General features: G+C 45.7%; 2 protein-coding genes across 3 annotated transcripts in view; both read right to left on the reverse strand.

Annotated features, from left to right (window-relative positions):
- AMFR (autocrine motility factor receptor) overlaps positions 1-9,684 on the reverse strand; it is a 30,453-nt gene extending 20,769 nt beyond the window's left edge. Inside the window, exons 1-4 of one of the 2 annotated variants that reach the window (XM_080411132.1) lie at positions 9,335-9,680; positions 7,865-7,957; positions 5,812-5,976; positions 3,859-4,011 (exon numbers count right to left, since the gene is read on the reverse strand). In XM_080411132.1, coding sequence (XP_080267258.1) covers positions 3,859-4,011; positions 5,812-5,976; positions 7,865-7,957; positions 9,335-9,574 — 651 coding nt within the window. In that variant the 5' untranslated portion in view covers positions 9,575-9,680. Of the gene's footprint in view, positions 1-3,858; positions 4,012-5,811; positions 5,977-7,864; positions 7,958-9,334 lie in introns of both variants that reach the window. The other variant, XM_080411133.1, reaches the window with a different exon arrangement.
- A 1,104-nt stretch (positions 9,685-10,788) lies between these two features.
- Positions 10,789-18,776, reverse strand: NUDT21 (nudix hydrolase 21). The gene is made up of 7 exons (XM_080411162.1): positions 18,543-18,776; positions 16,181-16,381; positions 14,895-14,958; positions 14,117-14,206; positions 12,858-12,933; positions 12,384-12,498; positions 10,789-11,076 (listed from the first exon to the last, which is right to left on the reverse strand). Exons 1-7 carry the CDS (start codon positions 18,656-18,658, stop codon positions 11,055-11,057), a joined length of 684 nt encoding a protein of 227 aa, XP_080267288.1. The 5' UTR covers positions 18,659-18,776; the 3' UTR covers positions 10,789-11,054.
- Between the last annotated feature and the right edge of the window lie 17 nt (positions 18,777-18,793).

An 18,793-nucleotide genomic window follows, 5' to 3' on the forward strand; every position in this document is an offset into this window, starting at 1 on the left:
GATTACTAGCAGGAATTTGAAGAAGAACTATGGAAGCACTTTCAAATAATTTCCCCCTTTGCTGAGATATGAATGCTGCAAAGTAACTTCCCTCTTTAATCATACTTACCTCTCTAGGCTAAGTACAGAGAAAAAACCAGAGTATATCAGAAAATATTAAGTAGACCAGAAGTGTGAAGACGAGTCACCAGAAAGAACCATTTCCAGAACACCTAACCACATTTCTATAGGCTCTTATCATCTGAGAAACGAGGCCCCGGCACCTCTCTCTAACCTGTCAGACGCACGGTGCCCCAGCCCTTCCTTGCACCCTCCCAGTAAAAGAAAACAGGACAGGACAAACCTCTTGGGAGACAGCTCACACCACCCAGTAGTTAGCAGGGGCCAACTGACACCGAGATGCAGGGGGTTTACACTAAGCAACTGAAACCACTGCTGTAAAACTGGTCTGATGGCATGCCTTCAGCATTCGTACTAAAAACAGCACAGAAGAACTATAAAACCCACTAACTCCCCAATACAGCGATAGAACAGTTGGTTTGAATCATTTTTTCCAATCTGTAAAAAGCAGTCTTAAAATGCTTCTATGCTTATTTAACCCTTATCAAAATCCAACATCTCTACTGTTTACTAGTGGTATTCAAACCAAGTGGTTCCTGTGACTCCCTGAACACCAGCGCAATCTTTTATCCAAGTAAGGGCTTCAGGGTAAGTTGTACACATCACTCAAGTAACACAAAAAACCAGTCAGGAAGGTAACAGCATGTCCCCTAGCACGGTGTGCTGTTCTCATCACAAACATCTTTCATAAAAAAGTTAAATGAGCACAGTAGCTGCTCCCGCGAGGCACACGAGACCCTCTTCCGTCTCCTGTTAGCTCACACGTGGTACCAGAGAGATGACACCTTGTTCACACCAGCTTTTTGGCTACAGAGGAACTTTGGGCAGACCGCAGAGGAAAACGGGTCCAAATTCTAACCATGCAAGTGGTGAAACAGAACAATCACCTGAGCTGCTGGATGGATACGCTGCTGAGCACCAATCTGTGCCAAACCCAGCACACATGGCATAAAGTCTCCAAGGCAGCTGCCAGGCAGAAACCTGAAGAGTGTAGCCTCTGCAACTTTTGAGAAGTCAATGTTGCCAAGACATGATCTACCCTTGTTAGTGCTGAGGCAGCAAAAGCATCAAAATTAAAAGGATAAGCTAGTGCAGATTTTCTCAGGTTCCTCCACAGCTTCCAGAAATGCATTTCAGCGCTCTGACACGAGAAATACTTTGCAGAAAGTACACCACCCCACCACAAGTTACACAGCTCCACAATCTGAGGTTCTAAATGTACAGCAGGCCATTTTCAGCCCCGACACCTCAAGGGCTCTCGCTCTGCTCGAAACAAACCGCTTACCCCCCCCAGACCCTGTGATGCTGGCAGGTACTAGCCACGCAGATCAGCACACAGCTGGAAAGCACTCAAACCCTAAGATAACAGATGCAGCGTGAGAAGCTGTACAGGAAAATATACTAGTATCTGTAAGGTACAATTATAAGATTTGAATGTCACTATTAATATTTGGCCTTAACTGAGATGCACAAAAGAGGATCAGAGGATGGCTGCTCCAGGAATAGGTAAATTTTTTTTACAATAAAAAAGGTGCAAAGATTGATGAGCTGGACATTACTTGCTGCACTATAATTCTCGAATAACATATATTCAGGCAAAAAAAGCTTACTGTTTACTCAAAAATATAGAACGCCCTTCTTCAGCCTTCTCTGGGCATTTGCACATTTCACATCCATCCTTTGCAGGAAAGAAAATGCTGACAAACACCACCAAACAAGGGGAAGCCTAACCAAAACCCGAGAAAAACATCTACATTGCTTTACTGAAAACCCTGAGGCATCAAGCTAAATCGATGCTTGCAGAGTCAGGAGAGAGATGAATAGCTTAATGTAACTTAATATAATTAAATAGACACTAACGGAATACACTTGGCAGGGTCCCTCTCAAACAGCATCACACAAGCCACCACCACAAAAACATTTCAGTCTGTAAGATCTAATGTTTTTTGCTGAGAGCCTGACGACTGCCACGAGGTGTCACTGCCAGTACCTGTACAGAAAGAAACCTAAAAGTTTTCCTCCGCTTACGTGACTGCTGGGTATTAAAATCAAGGAAATTCCTCATGGTCGCCCAATCCATACAGGACATACTTAAAACATTGATGAAAGGGCAAGATATTATAAAATCTCATACGAGGAAAGATTAAGCAGACTAGAATTCTTTTGCCTGGAAGGAGAATCAGAAGGGGAACAGGAAAAAGATCTATAAAACCACAAACGGTATGAAGAAGAGTAAACAAGGGTACAACTCTTTGTAGTTTTCCACCGTAAATGTATTAGATGATAGCCAGGGACATTATCAGACAGAAGATTCAGAACAATTGAAAGAGCTCTTTTGTGTACACAAAGCAGAGTTAAACGTGGAACTTGTTGCCTTTGGATATGGTGGAGGCCAAAGTGTAAGTGAGTTCAATAAATGATCAGACAACTTTCCAGAGTCCATCTGAGGCTATCAAACCCAACAGGCTTGTGCAACCCTCAGCTCAGGAATACCCTCAAGGGCCAGCTGGTGCAAGCAAGGGTAGGAGACCCTTCCCCACAAATCTCCTCTGCTGTCCACCAGCAGCACAGCAAGCTGCGTGGATCCACCGCTTGGCTGAGGACCATACACTGACACTGAGCAAGCCACCCCTTTTTCAATAAGCAGAGAGAGTAGCTCCCACTGAAACAAACAGCTGAGCACCATCCTGCAACCCAAAACACATACAGCACAGCACTAACAAGGCAACACTTTGGCACCCTAACACTCCCTGATAAACCTACCCCATGCTGGTATCAGGCCGATACACTCTTCTGCCAAGCCAAGATAAAGAGATGCATCACCGAGACCCCACCTATTAGAGACACTGACAAATTGTCAATACCCTTGCGCTGTGGAATTACAAATCCTTGCATATTCTATTTAGGGAAAGTAAACTGACATATTAAATAAATGAACGGTGGTGTGACCAGTGTCATATTCTCCTACCACCAGCCGACTGTTTTCTTCCCTCCTCACTAATTCCAAGTATAAATTCAAGATAGGAGAAGAAAAATACAACATGCGACTTGTTATCTGAACTAAGGATGTGCTAACATAACTTACTTGCAATTATGCTGGTTACCTTCCCTTTGTTTAAGCTTACCGCTTCCTCAGGCAACAACCCACTGCAACATCAAAACCAAACCGATGTTCATTCCACAAACATATTGCTGTTTACTCCACACCACAAAGAGTTCAGGACTAAACGAACACACACTGCTCATCTCAGCTGAGACACAACCCTTTACAAAAACATAAGCAAATCTCATGAGTATGCCTTAAGGAAAGGATGTTAGTCTCACTCCTTTTGGGGAGAAATGAAATGGAAAATACACCCTCGAAGCAGCAGGCTGAGGTGCACATTACACTTTCACACACACTGCCTCCCTCTCCCTAGCAGCAACTTCAACTAACCTTTCTTGCAATGCTCAGGAAGCACAACCATTACTCTTTCAGAGGCTGCTGTTGGATTTCAGTGTTATCTTACAGATTTATCCCCTCATTCTCTTCTTCAGACCAAAGATTTTTAGCAGGCTTAAACTCTAAAGAGAGAAAAGCATGCAGATCTGGCAACTACCCTACAGCAAGGGAGGGCTTGTTTGCGTCTTCGGAGTTTCTTCCTTGTCGGAAACTCAAAGAAAACCCACCACGCGGCAAAATACCCCCAAGCGAGGGGTGAAAAGCAGAGACCACGACAAGTATGAAGAAAGTCTCACCTCTGCTGCCATGAAAGCCAGCGTGTGCATGCCATGGCTGTAGCCGATAACACCACAGATGACTATTAATCCGCCGCAGGACAGGAGTATGGCTATGAGCAGGGTCAGGACTCTGATGTGGCTGTTCTTGGGCGTGGTAGGAGAAAAGGAAAGCTGCAACACAAATACACAAAAACATAACAGGTTTAAAGGAGCACGTCATGCACCCTGCCTTCCAGAGTCACCTCACCAAACAAGTCCTCGTTCAGGAAAATCTGTTGCTTTCTAGAATAAAACCGATTTCACAACCTTAACCACGCAATGCGGAAATAAATGATGCAGAATAAAGCTAAAACCACACACCATCCCCAAAGCCTTGTTCATCTTGTTGTCATTTACATTCACTAGGCTTTTAAAGCCAGAAGTGATCATTACGATTATTTGATCTAACGTTTTAGATCACCTGTGCAAGGGAACCACGGCCACTTTCTCACAGTAGTTTCTGCATCAAACCCACAGCATCTGCTGAGAATGAACACGTTTTAGAAAGACACCTAACCTTAACATACAGTATTTGAGAAACCGGAGTAATTGCTCCTCCAATTTTTCACCTTACAGCTGATCTGAATCTGTCCAGCTTTATCTTACAGCCTCTAGTTCTTCCAATGTTGTTTTCTTCTGGAAGAGAGAGACATCTCCCCCACAAATTTAAACTGCAGAGAGAGACTGCTGATCAGAGTCTACTGAAAGTAGTGGTCTCATTCAATAGCATTCATTGCTTATTAATTCTCTAAAGTACCTTAACGGTAGGCTACACCTAGGCTGCCTAAATCAAAGATGACCCAAGAGGCAAAGTATTTAGGCAGTCCATGCCATTATTTCAGGGCAGGAAGGGGAAGAACGGGACCAGGAAAGGAGGAGTTGCCCAAAGCTTCACTCCGGTCCGACTGCTAAAGTTGACTCCCATGTTTTGTTTTATAATTGGTTCTCTCTTCCTTGTTTATATCTGGTTCAGTTCCACATGCCCTGAGTCTGCAAGGCAGCTCACACAAGTACCATTTATGCAAGTAAAGAATTAACGATACATGCTCTGAATGCAAAAGGAATATAATAAGGATTGCTTCCCACATGAGCTTTGTTCTTCCACAGCTTTCTGAACACTAAAAATACCACATGACTGCCTTGTTCCCTTCTGTCTCAGTTTTCCTAACCCCAACCAATCTAGTTTCAAGTTAGTGCTTAGCTACCTGTGAATTAACAGGCTTTACTGGATATTAATTAAAAAAAAAAAAATAATTGCTAAGCACAGAGCTACCAAAAGCAAATTCATGGATTCAATTTAGTTCAAACTTTTATTCCAGGACAGAGGAGCTGAGGAAAATGCATGCCTATCATAGATGCTTAAGGGCAAGACTTACCATTCAAACTCCAGTTCCATCTTTCTTGCTTAGCCTTCAATTTCTGCATCTCTACTGCATTTATTCTTGGCATTAACAGGAACTGGGACATAGCTTATGCAGAAAGTTGCACAGTGTATTTTAAAGACTTTGGCAGTCAACATTTAGTAGATGTAAACGAGCTTGAAACCTGAGCACAGAAGCCACGGAAACAGGCTTCATGGACCAGTCCTAAAGGGCACCAATCTAAGGGATGTTCTGCTGTCAAGGTTTCTTCACTAAGGAGAGCTATGAAGACATCTCACAGAGTTACGTAATAGTAATTACAGGGCACATATAAGGAGCAATTTATCAAAGAAAATCAGTAACTTCATTTGTCTCCTGGGAAAACTGAAGGAGTAAGACTGACATTGCACTTTAAAGCAAGTATTCAAAGCTACTGGGAGGTGCACGTGTTCAGCACCACAGGGCGGGGAAAGAGTCTTAAAATGATGCCTTTGTAACCTATCATGAGCCAGTGCCTGAACCAGAATCAGAATTTGCATGTTCTAAAAGACAGCCTTTAATCAAAACTTACATATTCAAAGCGATCCTTGCAGAGCTGAACCATAAGATGAAGAAATACAAGTCCAGAGAACCAGAGGCACCACATCACCACTTCTTCCACTGTCTGGACATTCAGCACACCAAAAATGAAGATGAACTTGTAGAAAATTAAATTCCAGAATTTATCCTTGAGATGCTGTAAAGGAAGAGATTTGGTTACTGTAGTGAAAGCACTGACAATCCACGTGCAGGGGAAAGAGGAGGGAAAAAGAGAAAGGAGAAGAAAAAGACATGGAAGTAGAAATGCAACAATAGGTTAGCAAAAGCCTGCTACGTACACACCTTGAATAGTATACGTGACTCTCACTGAATTAAAAACATGTTAGAAATATTAGGGGTTGTTGGTCTTTATCTAGTCTTTTGTACCACCACAGCATAACTGTGCGACACAGCGCACAACGCAGCTTCCTGCCACATTTCCAGAACAGTGCTTAGCACAAACCAAGTTCCATCTCAGGTCGATTCTCCACGCCCAAGCAACACAACTACTGGGCCACAAACGTAAAGTCCTCTGCTGGAAGAACTGCCCTGGTTAGTTACGAGAGATGCCCAAATAGCCTAGCACCTTGCTTCCAAAAACCTGTCCAAAAGTACAGATGATAAAGAAAAGATGACAAAGTCTGTTCTTAAAAAGCACAATGCCTACAGCGGAGAATGAGATGGATGAGCAATGAAAAAGAAATTATTCCCACGCACACGCAGTATGAAAGAAAGAATATGACAGTCTCAAGCAGCAGATAGCAAGCCAGTTCGCTGGGGATAAAAAAATTTATGAAATAAAGTATTTTGTTAAAGAACACAATGAAAACATCAGGAGTGTAGTTAAAACAGGCCCAGAATTCCTTCATGATGCTGCCGATTTTGGCTCACCAATATTAACGACCAGCTTTCCTTTACATGAGATCTGAAGCATAACTCCCACTGTCCAAACACAAATGGATCCACACCGTTACTCCTTTTTACTTCAGTTTCTAAGCAGTTAGAGAACATCCTGGAAATTATCACCGGTTAAAATCCCACATCCTGACAGTCAACACGGACTGAAAAGAAAATCTGGCCCAACGCAGTTTGACAGCGCCTTGGTTTTAATGCACTTCGACTCGGAGGCTCTACGAGGTGTGAATCACAAATACAATAGGCTTTGAGAGATCCATGGTTATTAATGAAGCTTTATGTGCCTCAGTTCTGCATGTCAAAAATCATCATGGCCTGATTTCTCCTAAAGAACTGCATTTATGGGCTTTTTTTAAAAAAAAAAAATATGTGAACACACTTTAAACCACTGCTCCTGCATTTACACAGAAGAACTTAGGCATTTGCCTTTCTTTTTTAAAAAAATATACAGATACTATTCAAAGTACTGCTGCTGCTTTTATCTTCTGCAGGATCCTGTTTTGAAAAAGCCTGGGCTCTAATGATTCCCTTGCTGAATTTTTAAAAACATTCCCAGCTAGCCCAAGAGTGGGACTAACAGGCTGAGTTTTCAGCCCTGCTCACCTCCTTCCTCTGGCCATATGCCTGCTGCCCCCTCTTAAACCCGAGGGCAGATAACCACCCACTCAGCGTGTGGGGATGGAAAGCTCTTCTCCAGCAGCCAAGGCACAAAGCGAGGTACAGGAGGGAACTCAGACTGCCAGTGCCGACACCTAACTACGAAACGCCGTGGAGAAATGCTGCCGAGCGCAAACTGGACAGAGAAGAAGGCATGTTACGAGTGTTCTGAAACGAGGTGCACTAGTAAGAAATTTAACAAAGTTAAGGAAGCAGGATGTTCAAGCTGACTGCGGGCTTATAAAATACAACAGCGACAGTGAAAAGGAAGAGTCCCCCTCAGAAATAAACCAGAAGCTTGCGGCTGTGGATATACTGGCTAACCAAACGGTAAGAGTTAAGTTTACGCTGTTCTAAAATTTTCTTTTCTTGCGTACTTTCAGCAATCCCATATCGAAAACAACCCACACCAGTCATACACCAGGAGAGTTATGAACCGCAACAACATCCAAGGCAATGCGCTGCTGTCTTACCTGCCTCTCGCTGACGCGAAGAGGACCGAACACCACACGCTGGATTACCCCAGCAACCAACACCAGAATACAGCAGGCAGTGTTCACTAGTACCTGGAAAGAAAGCAAGCAGTCAGCGACAAGTACTTTTGCCCAGTTTGGCGGGGGTGGAGAGAGAGAAGGGGAATGAATGTGTCTAACAAAACCTGCCATTGTTCACGGAACAGTATTAGATCCCTGGGGAGGGCGGGGGGGGGGCTGTTGGTGAAATTTAAGCCTGGCCTCCTCCAAGACACATACAGTAGCTGATAAGTCACCTAACTTTTTTTTTTTTTCTAGAAATATTAACACAGTCAGTTTGATACACCAATATAGCCAACAAACTAAGCTACTTCTTTGAAATAAACTCAGTTTATATAGATTAGCGAATTTTAGCACCAAGGAACACAAGGAGGAAACTCACAGATCACCAAGATGCTCATTTTGTTTAACATAGGGTGGATGAGAAGGAAGAGGAACAAGATTCCCACTGCCTGGACACATACCAAACAGCACTGCCTAAACCCTGCGGGGGAAATGGAGCAGAACGCACAAACCTGGGGAAAATGCTGCTCACATCCGACAACGCCACTTGGAATTAACTTTTGACCTAGGCAGCGCACTACAAGGGGCAGCAGCGGTGGCGAAGCAGCTTCCCCCTGTCATTTCTATAGGATGTACATTTTTCCAGGGCTCTTCACAGAAGGTCCTGGGACCAGGTTTCAGCAGGCTGGAGGCGTCCGGGATATTCCAACGCCAGCCCCAGCCAAAAATGCCGCTGCAAGGTGGGTGCCCAGGCCCTGGCTGGCAAGCAACCCCCCGGGGTGCCCACCCAGCCCCTTGCCCAGCCCTGGTGCTCAGCACCGGAACGAGTGAGGCCCGATTCAGGCACCGCTGCCAGGTTTGGGTTTAAAGAGAGGGAGAATCTTCTTTTTGTTCCCTTGAACGGTGACAGTGTTTCCTCCTGCCCACAAGGCTTTAAGTGTTATTTAAGAAAAAAAACAAATCCAAGCAGCAGGTAGAGCCTGGGCCCGAGCACCTGGGGGCCTCCGCCGCGGGTTTCTCCCCGAAGCCCCAGCGCGGCGCCCCCCAGCACCCCCCCACGCCCCCCAGCACCCCCCCACCCCCACGCGTGGCGAGCGGGGCCGCGCAGGCACTGGCTCCCGCAGGCCCACCGGGGCGGCGGGCGCTCAGGCAGCCTGGCCCCGCCGGTAGGCAACGGCCCGGCCCAGCCCAGCCCGGCCCCGAGCGGGCAGCCCAGCCGCCCCTGCCCACCCAGCCGCCGGGGACCCCCCCCTTATCCCGAGAGGGCGGTTTCCAAGCGCCAGCAGCCAAGCCCCGCCGCTCGGCCGCCCGCCAGCCGCCGCTCGGTGCGGGCCCCGGCCCCGACTCGGGGACAGGCCGCTGGGCCCTCCGCGCCGCCCCGCCGGGCTCGGCCGCCCCCGGGCTCACCCAGACGCAGAGGCTGTCCGACAGCAGGTAGTAGGCGACGTCCAGGGCCCGCGGCCCGGCCCGGTGCGGGGGCTCGGCCAACTCGGTGCCCGCCGCGCCGCCGTCCGCCTGGGCGCCGCCGGGGGCCTGGCTGAGGGCGCGGTAGGCGCTGAGGCCGGTGCCCAGCAGCGCCAGGGCGCTGAGCGCCGTGTAGGTGCGGAGGCTGGGCCAGGGGAAGCGCTCCAGGAAGAGCAGCGGCATCGCGGAGCCCCTCGCCGCCGCCCGGCCGCCGCCTGGGCCCTTGCGGCCTAGCGCCCGCCCCGCCGCCCCTCCCCGGGGCCGGCCCGGGCCGCCCCCGCTGCAGGCCGGGGGAGGGACGGGCCCCGAGCCCCCGCCCCGGCTCCCAGCGCCGCGGCCCGGCGCGCTGAGTCACGGCCGGGCGGCGCTGCCCTGCCGGCGGGGGGAGCTGGGCCCGCAGCCTGCCCGGCGCGGGGGGCAGGGGGTGTTCAGCGGGACCCCACGGGCGCCGCCGGCCGCAGACACTGGCAACGGAACCAAGCGCTTTGGCAAGCCCCAGCTCCCTTGGCAACATGTGCTTTCCCAACTATGCCCTCACAGAAGAGGACAGCGCACAAGCAACAGCGCATCTTCTGATTAGAGGCACAATTTGGAAACAAGTCTTTAGAAGAGTTACTAAGCAAAATTATGGAAGGCTAAAGGTATTAGGAAGTGACACATCCAACTGGAATTTATGTTTAGCCAAGCATATAAAACCCCCAAAACTATAAAGGCTGATATTTACTAAAGGTTAATATTTACTAGCTGCAAGAGACTGAAATGTTGAGTAGCAAAAGCAGAAGTACAGGTATCCCTGGCAGGATGGCACAGCATACTGCTCTACAACAGCTCAGGATAACGTGGAGCCACTTGCATAAGGCATTGGCAAAACATTTCAGCGTGACCCAAATGCTGTCCTGTAGCTATAGAAAAAGATATAACATTAATTTCACTTCCCTTATTTTAAGAGGATCTCAGGCCAGCTCAACAGAATTTGTTGGGTTGTTATTTTCTTACAGGGGCACAGAGGGAGAAGCTACACGTCACAACTCCTCCAAGCCCTGCACAAACAGTAATGCTTCCAGGTCAGTTCTGGCAAGCTTTGAGCAAAGGCTACCCTTGCCTTTAAGTACTTGTACTCCCTCAAAACAGCAGTTCTTTTTTCCAAGTTAAGACTCAAAAACATATCACACCTACTTATACTGTTTTAATTTCTCCCTCAGACTAATTATCTGCTCAAAGATGTGGATCAGAGCATCCAAATGGTCCCTGAATGGTTTAGGTCCTCCTCTTGTTTCCAAGGTCTTCTGCATTCCTGAAGGGAAGTATTAATTTAAAATATGTACCTAAAAGTAGGAGACAGCTGAAGAAAAAAACCACAAACCAAACCCCCCAAAAAAACAAACCCAAGACAAACAGAATCTTAACCATCTTGTTTAATGTTGTACAAAAAAAAATTGGTATTACAATGAAAGCGATTAAAACAATGATACCACATCGCCATCCTACTAACTAAACAGTTGATACTCACTTCTCTATTCATACAATAGAAAGTTTAGTGGCCTTCAGGAAAAGAATGACATAAAAAAAAAATCCTTGTGTCACACGTATTCTTTTCTCTAGGTTTTAAAGCTGTGCTCACAGAGACGGCTTCTTCTATCAGACTCTCCAGGTATACAGGAATTCAGTTGTAAATAAAGTTGAACCTAAAATTAAAAGGATTATACCAAGTGAGAAATTTTAATTCTTTTAAGTGACATTCTTGAATAAGTAACCAAATGTTTTGTTGGTGCTCCTGACAAGCTTCCACCTGCCAGAACAAAAGTGTATTTCTCAGTAAGACAGCTTTACTGCATAGCAGGAAGCATCATTTTAACAGCCAATCCTATGCTCACATTGCACGACTGCGTCTTAAGGTTGCCAAAGAACAGATTTATTAACATTTCACCCCTTAAGAAAACTTCACAGATAGGAAAATACCAGCGAGAGTTACCTTCCCCCATCAGCAACTCTGCCACAGCTTTTCTGCTGTCGGGGCCAACCTTATATAGTCCAAGGGCAACAAACGGACATACTCAACAGACGACCGAATTCTTCTCAACTGTTTTTCCCAACAAACAGCGTCCACACACTGAAAGCAAGCATCCATCTCAAATGCCCGATGTCCAGCCTTGGGATGGCTCTGTTGCACTGGTACCAAACTGCTGTTTGGCTGCACGATAGCCCGTCTTCTGCTGGTACTCAGGAGAAAGTATCTGCTGTCTTTAGAGCAGGGGGAAATGGAATCCCCCGTAGCTACAACTGCCAAAACTGGGGCTAGATGGGAGGAAAAAACCCAGCACGATACAAGCCTATTATGGGCAACACCAGCACTGACATTCTGCTAACAGATTTCTCATCAGAATAGGTGGATGACAGAACTACTTTCCCAAGTAAGGGCCGACAGGCAGCAGGATGCCAGCATTCCTGAATATTTGCTGAAGTAACAGAAACCAGTGAGACCAGCGAGCTCTGGAGACCCGAGGTGCAAGCCACAGTCAGGTAAGAAGGCCAAAGAGCATGTACATCAGGAAAAGGAAGGAAAAATACGGTTGTCCCTACAGATACTTGTGTTGAAGATGCTACACGTTATAAACCCTACTTCATGGAGCCTGAAAAAACCCACCACGTGCAGTCAGCACAAAGCTGCAATAATGTGCACACCTAACTGTGCTTCAAACATGCAACTTGGTTTCTACTCTCACACTGTACTGCTGTTCCTCAGCCTGTGCACAGCTTCATCCTCACTATCTTTCACATCTTCCTTTGCTACAACTGCTAGATAGGACTTTGATGCTAGCAAGTTGTGATCAGTGCCTCTAAATTGTCCACTACCTCTCATCTGAGGCAGATTCTAAGCTCTCTGAGATAGATGCAACCTTTTTGAGTTGGTTCCTGTAGTGCCTAGCCTGGCTCTGGCGTCCTGCAGCAAATGTGCTCCCAAGAACTATAATACAAGTAAATTGTAATGTACCTGCTCAAAAGTTGAGGAAGGCTGGAAATAATGGGTCCATATCCTGGTGCGTTGTCATAGAGCTCAAACAACGGTGCAGCAACCAGCTTGTAATTTTTTGGGACTGCGAACAAAGCTAAAACCAAATACAAGTGGATTAATAAGAAAAAACTTCCACAAGTTCAGCCAAGGTATCACTGCCCCCGACACAACTCAGAGCAAGATCACTACCTATAGCAGGTTTATCCATTTTCTATTTCAATATGGGGGTCCTACGCCTGTACAGAGACTGATGCAGGAGCAGGAATGAGAATTTACTAGGAACTCACATTCAAAGGATCACCTACCTGTAAAACTGATGTCGACGTTTAACTTTTTTAGTATTAACTATAAACAACTGCAAGCATATGAACACAAACTGGCTACCACGTTTCCTTCTGTGAAATGCAAGCATTTAGACACAAATACAATCCTTCACTGCAAACAAACACTTACCCTTTTCTTGAAGCTGGACCAAGAAAAGCTTTTTGTGCTCTTTTGGTTTTGTAATATGAGCTGGGATATAGGGATACTGGAAGAAAAAAAAAAATTGGTTGTACAGAGTTTTGAAAATATTGTGCAATCTTAAGTGCTACTTTATAAATTATCAAGCACTGTGCAAGCTTTCAAAGTGTCATATACTGTTCTTTCACTGCCCCAAGTATGGAAAACCACTTTTAGAAGAAAGTACTCTGAAAGGAACACTGTTGCTGTCACAAATATTGACAGGATCTGAAGTGTTGGAAGAAGGGTTCGCCGGAGTAAGAAGACGCTCAATATGAGTTATGCATCTTGCTCAACTTTATTAGTTTCTAACACTACTTATATAGAACCGATACACATGCATATTTGTAAAGCAGAAATATAATTGGTTAGTAGTCTCTAAACACGTGCGGTTCTCACACCCCTAATTATCATGACTAAAATAAGCATTCTATCCATGTAGCTAATTGTGTTGCTGTGCTTCAGCCATGTAGTTTGTTACTCCCTATTTTCCCATACCGGTCCCTATCTTTCTTGGCCCTGCACCTGCTTTCCCAGTAGCTGTATCTTGTTACAGCCACGGCCTGTTGGCACAACATAATTACTTGGTCCCAGGATTCAAGAATAGCTCAAGGCTACCTTTCTTGTTAACTTCAGCACAGCAACTTCAGTACAATTCTGATTACAGGCCTATTCTAATACCAGGCCTGGATTGTGCAGATCTTCAGAGATTCTAAGGCCATGCTTCTGCAGCCATTCTTCTACACTGAAGATGTGCCAATAATCATTAACAATTAAAATAACCCAGTAAGATGGAAATACCTAACAGCAAACTGAGCAAGCATTCTCAGTATTAAAGCATTTAGAAATAGGGTAGCGAGACAAATTTATTCGCAGGGTTTCTGTTCCACATGCAGCAGTGCAAGTTTCCATTGTGGCTACAACTGGAATTTAAATGCTGTGCCTGACTCAGCAGAGGACTGGAAGCTGTGATATCCAGTGGTTCCTCATCCAGCAGGATGGGTCAGAGGAGGGAGACAGGAGTTACCAGGAAAAAAAAAAAAAGTTTGCAGTTTCTCCTCAGCCACAGAAAGGAGATGAAACAGGTAAAAACCAGAAAAACTAACTGCTTGTGCAGCAGGTACTCAACAAGCTCAACCAGCAGGTTGAAGGGGTTTGGAAGTACAATCAATACTTGACTGAAGAAGATGAATCTCAACATGAATACTCACCTGTGGAGGTTCAAAGTTCGGTCTCCACCAGTTACCAATGCAGTCATCAATCACCCAGTCTTGCTGAACACCATCCTGACGACCCAGTATCTACCAAAATCACCGTTACAGTCAAAACTCTTAACCACCCAAGTCAATTTTTTTTTGACAAAACATATACTGGAAGCATGAAGACTTGCTGTCATAAGGGTCTGATGTAATTTAGAACTGCTCTGGAACAGCTTTTAATAGAATTTTAGAGCATTTTGGTATAAAGTGACATTTTTTAGTAAAAGCCTCACCTGATGGGACAAGGACACTTTAGGGAGCATTTCAAATTCCATGCTGTATTCAGCTGAACTGAGTCCTGTCAGACCAGTGGAAAGAATGAAATGCATTGTTATGCTATCTGACAGAATTAATTTAGGTTACTCAGAGAGCATGGAAGGTTAATTGGTGCATTGGGAAGACTATCTCAAAGGCAAGTCCTCATCAGTTCTGTCTCACAACCTATTTTACTGCCCATCTTCACACTCATTTGCCTGAAGCCAGCCAAAAAAGCAAAGCTGCAAATGAACACAGGACATGAGCAGCAGGTAGGAGGTCAGCCACTACACTACTCCATCACACTCATGATGCAGAGGAACCAAAATTTACTGCTTGATTTGTTCACTACCCAAGAACATCGCAAAAGCATCAAAATAACAGAAGCAGTAAGGAGACTAATGCTTTGCCTCCTTCTATTAACTCTAAAATAATCCAACATTCCAGTATAGCAACATAACAAAAGAAAACAGACCTCTGTCATTAAGCGTTTGAGCCCTTCTACCTCATCTTCTCCTGGATTGAGTTCACCACCAGGTCTGTTGAAATAATCAATAATGAAAGCTAAAGTTATGTTTTATTGCATTTTCCGACTTTCACAGGTAAGTTTGGATGTGCTTCCAGGCCAAGAATTACAAATTCACTCAAGGCTCGTAGGTCAGAAGTTCCAAATCTAACTTTGCTGAATTTGAAGAATGTTAATTTGATAGCCGGCACCAAAACCACGAGTAAAAAGGCTATTGTATGTCCCTTATAAAAAATAGCTATTAGGTAAAATACTTTAACATCATCAGGAAAAACTGTAACAATATAGATGATAGTAACTGGGTCACTTAAAAGGTCGTTTTAAGAACAGTATAAACGCACCAGAAGTTGAAGAAAGAGTTGTAAGCACTGACTGTATTTGTTTTTATCTCAATAACAGCACTCACTGAAACATACAGGAAGCAGAAAATAAAACTCATGTGGGGAACTATCCTACATTTGATGCAAGGTTAATGAAAAAAACTAAAACCACATTTTCATCATTATGGTTTTGCAAAAATGTTAGAGTCTAGCCCATTTTGTCCACACATCCCCCAAATCAAGATGTCAAAGAGGAATTTGGGTATAAAATTAGATTTTACATGCACACACACAAAATTGAGAACAAACAATATAAATGTTAAAAACATAAGAGCAAGAACACAAGCCGGCCCATCCGGTTTTAAAAAGAAAACAAGCACCACCACTGTCACTGTGCCCATATGATCCAAACACTAAAACTTCACTCTGGCAGCGAGAACTGAGACGAACTGAAGGAATTTTCCCAAATTTAGGTGCCTATCTTTCTTCCTGTCCCCAGCTCACCCAGTAGTTTGTAAACATGTATCATTCTGCATTTACCGGGGTTTATTCCTTGAGCTCCACTTCACCGTTTTTGTGGTGCAAGCATATTTAAGCGTAGCAGCTTTCACAATGTAAGTACAACACACTAACTGCTGATAATGAGTTTTAAACAGGGTATTACCATAGTGATGCACTGTTTAAGATTTCCAGTCGGTTCCACACAAAGTCACCCCACTCAGGAGCAGTCAGGCAAATATACTTTAGATGATAAACCCCACCATTCAAGAAAAGTTTCCCAGACTGTCTTTGCAGGAAATGAATCACATTCAAAACACCCATCGGTCAGCCACACTTTAACCTCTAGCCTGTCTGTTTAGCAGACCATGACAATAAAGTTAAACTGAAAGTTACATTCAAAAAACAGATACTTACAGCTTGAAAAAAGTTGTACCCAGCTGCAGTAACAGGACATGGGGCAGCCTGTGCTCGTGTACAATCAGAACCCCTTCCACTGTCCGCCTCATGCCAATCTTGTCAAACTCTTCCCTCATGCGCTGAAACCGAGCTGCCACGGAACTGTCCTTCTCGTACAGGGGTTCCTTGGTACCGAATGTATAATTTGTCAGAGGATACCTATAAGAGGGGTGAAAAAAGATAGCGTTACCGCATAAGAAATCTAAATTTAAATCACTATGACGCAGCATCTACCCTGAGGGAAAACCTTCTGTGCTTGACCAAAGGGGTAACACACTTGGCACTGGGCTAGAAGTTCTTGTTTGTGACTTATGGGGCTCCTATCACAGTAAGATCTGCACCATGATACACAGAGACGCAGAAAGTCCTGCTGATGAACACGCTAGTGCAGATTCAAAGAAGGAAAGGCGGCCAAAAGAACCAGCAGCAACTGTTACTCAGCAGCCACCCTCTTTGATCTCCACACCGCAGAGAAAAGGCAGCTGAGCTTCTGAGAGGAGCTGGGAAAGGGACAGAAGAGAAAAGCTCTGCTGGGAAGGAAGGAAGCTGCACAGGACAGCGTTTTTGGTTTGGCTATTTTTTCCTGCAGAAGTACTGAAGAGCCCAAAAACTCAAGCTTTAGAAGTGGTTTTGTTTTGAAGTGGGAAATCGGACATCTGGATCACAGAAGAAGAGAAATGCTGAGTGTCTAAGTGCAGGGCCAGGAGCCTGGGGTAAGAGCAAAAGTTTAAGCAGATCACTCTGTATGGCTAGGTGCTGGACCTGTGCATTCTCTCATGGTAGTATGGTGGAAATTGAGATCTCTCCAGGTAAGAGGGGCTAAAAACAGTCAGAAGAGAAAGGTTAGGCAAGAAATTGGTCAGTCCTAGAGCGCACAGAGGGCAATGGGAGAACGTTACTGTACAGCAAAATCCAAGTAACACAAAGATCTGACAGCATGAGGCCTGGAGGAAGACAGGATCACCCAGCTAAGTGAAAAAGGGAGAGGAAAATGGGTTCCAGGCAGAGCAGTCACAGGTTACCATCACGGTTTTATTAACTTGTGGCATAAAGCAACTGAATTAATAGAATAAACAGCAGATTTCACAGAGAATGCTTTCCTTGTGAAGCACCTTGTCATTTATTCTTTCCCCATTACTTATCTGTGTCAAATTTAAGTTGCATACACTCTTCCCCCCCAAAATTCCCCCACCCCTGAATTTTTCCTCCTGTTTTACAGTGGCAAAGTCACAAGCCAGTGTTAGAGCCCTTTCAGAAGTAAGGCAAAACAACCAGTTTCCTAACTGCATATTCATTTATTAGCAAACTCCCCGACTTCCACTTATAGCCGAGAACATCTACATTTCTTTTTAATTTCCCCTTTTAGATACACGAATAGCTTTATTAATAACCTTCTATGCTAACCCATACTTTACTAATGTGGGTACATTAATCTGTACATCAAAACTCTTCGCTGATACTTCAAAAAACCCAAAAAAATCAATGCTGATAACACAGCTTCCTGCTGAGTCTTTTCTTCAGAACCATTATAAAAATATTCCAATCTCTGAAATACACGTTTGAACTTCCACAAGACTCTTAACTGTGAATAAACTCAGCTAAACCAAAAAAAACCCACCCCATGAATCTGCGATTAATAGCTAAAATTGAGTATCACTTGTTACACTTAACATTTGCTGTTTCTGGAACTTGACAGATGTACTCAGTGAAGAACACATCCATCAGTTTACTGGAAGAAGCTAAAGCATATGGTTTCTCACAGAAAGCAAATAAATATTTATTAGCAAATAGTTTGTATCTATGACAGAAGTAAAGTTTTCTCCAGATTTTATTTCGCATTTCACTTACAACGCCTGCACCAGACCATCGGCAACCACCAGGTGCGTCCAAGCACAGCCTGCTAACCACCCAGGGTCGGCTCAAACCCCACCTGGGCCAAGCGCCTGCCTCCCTCCCTGCCGCCCCATAGAAGCGCACACAGGGGGGAAACATATCATGTACACCACGTCTAAACACTCCCCGGCTGCGATGTTGTTTCTAGACACTAAAGCACTGCCAGCAACTCCCTGCCCCCCCGACAAGGCCGCAGCACCTCCAGCTCAGCGCGGCCTTTTACCGCAGGCCCCGGCAAGGAGCGGCGGGCAGGGCCCCGCCGGCAGCCGCGCGCCTCCGCCGCCCTCCCCTCAGCCCCCGGGCCGGCAGGGGCAGCCCTGGAGCGGCGGGCGCTGAGGGGAAGCCTCCTGCGGGGCTGTGGGGGGCGCGGGGCAGGGCTCGCTAGCGGGACGGGACGGGGCCCGGGCAGGCCCGAGACGGCGCTCACAGGTTGATGGTCCTCTCCAGCGTGAGCGGCTTCGTCTGCTGGATGTACTTGTTCCCGAACTGGTTCACCCCGCGGGGCCAGCCGGTCTGGGAACGGTTAGGCGGCACCACAGACATGGCGGCGCGGCGGCAGGCGGCGAAGGAACTGTCAATACTCAGCGGCGGGAACGGCGTCCGCCATTAACCTCCCGCCAGACCGCACACCGCCTCGCCGGAACCACCCGCCCCACTTCCGCCGCCACCAGAGACGGG

Source organism: Falco punctatus, assembly GCF_963210335.1.
Source record: "Falco punctatus genome assembly, chromosome: 14".
Lineage (NCBI taxonomy): Eukaryota > Metazoa > Chordata > Aves > Falconiformes > Falconidae > Falco > Falco punctatus.

Excerpts from the sequence above, each read along its gene's own strand:
- NUDT21 (XM_080411162.1), bottom strand. The coding sequence starts at position 18,658 with ATGTCTGTGGTGCCGCCTAACCGTTCCCAGACCGGCTGGCCCCGCGGG. Across the intron at positions 16,382-18,542 it reads CTGGAGAGGACCATCAACCT|GTATCCTCTGACAAATTATA; the intron begins GTGAGCGCCGTC and ends CCCCTCTTATAG. Across the intron at positions 12,499-12,857 it reads GGTCCAGCTTCAAGAAAAGG|CTTTGTTCGCAGTCCCAAAA; the intron begins GTAAGTGTTTGT and ends ATTTGGTTTTAG.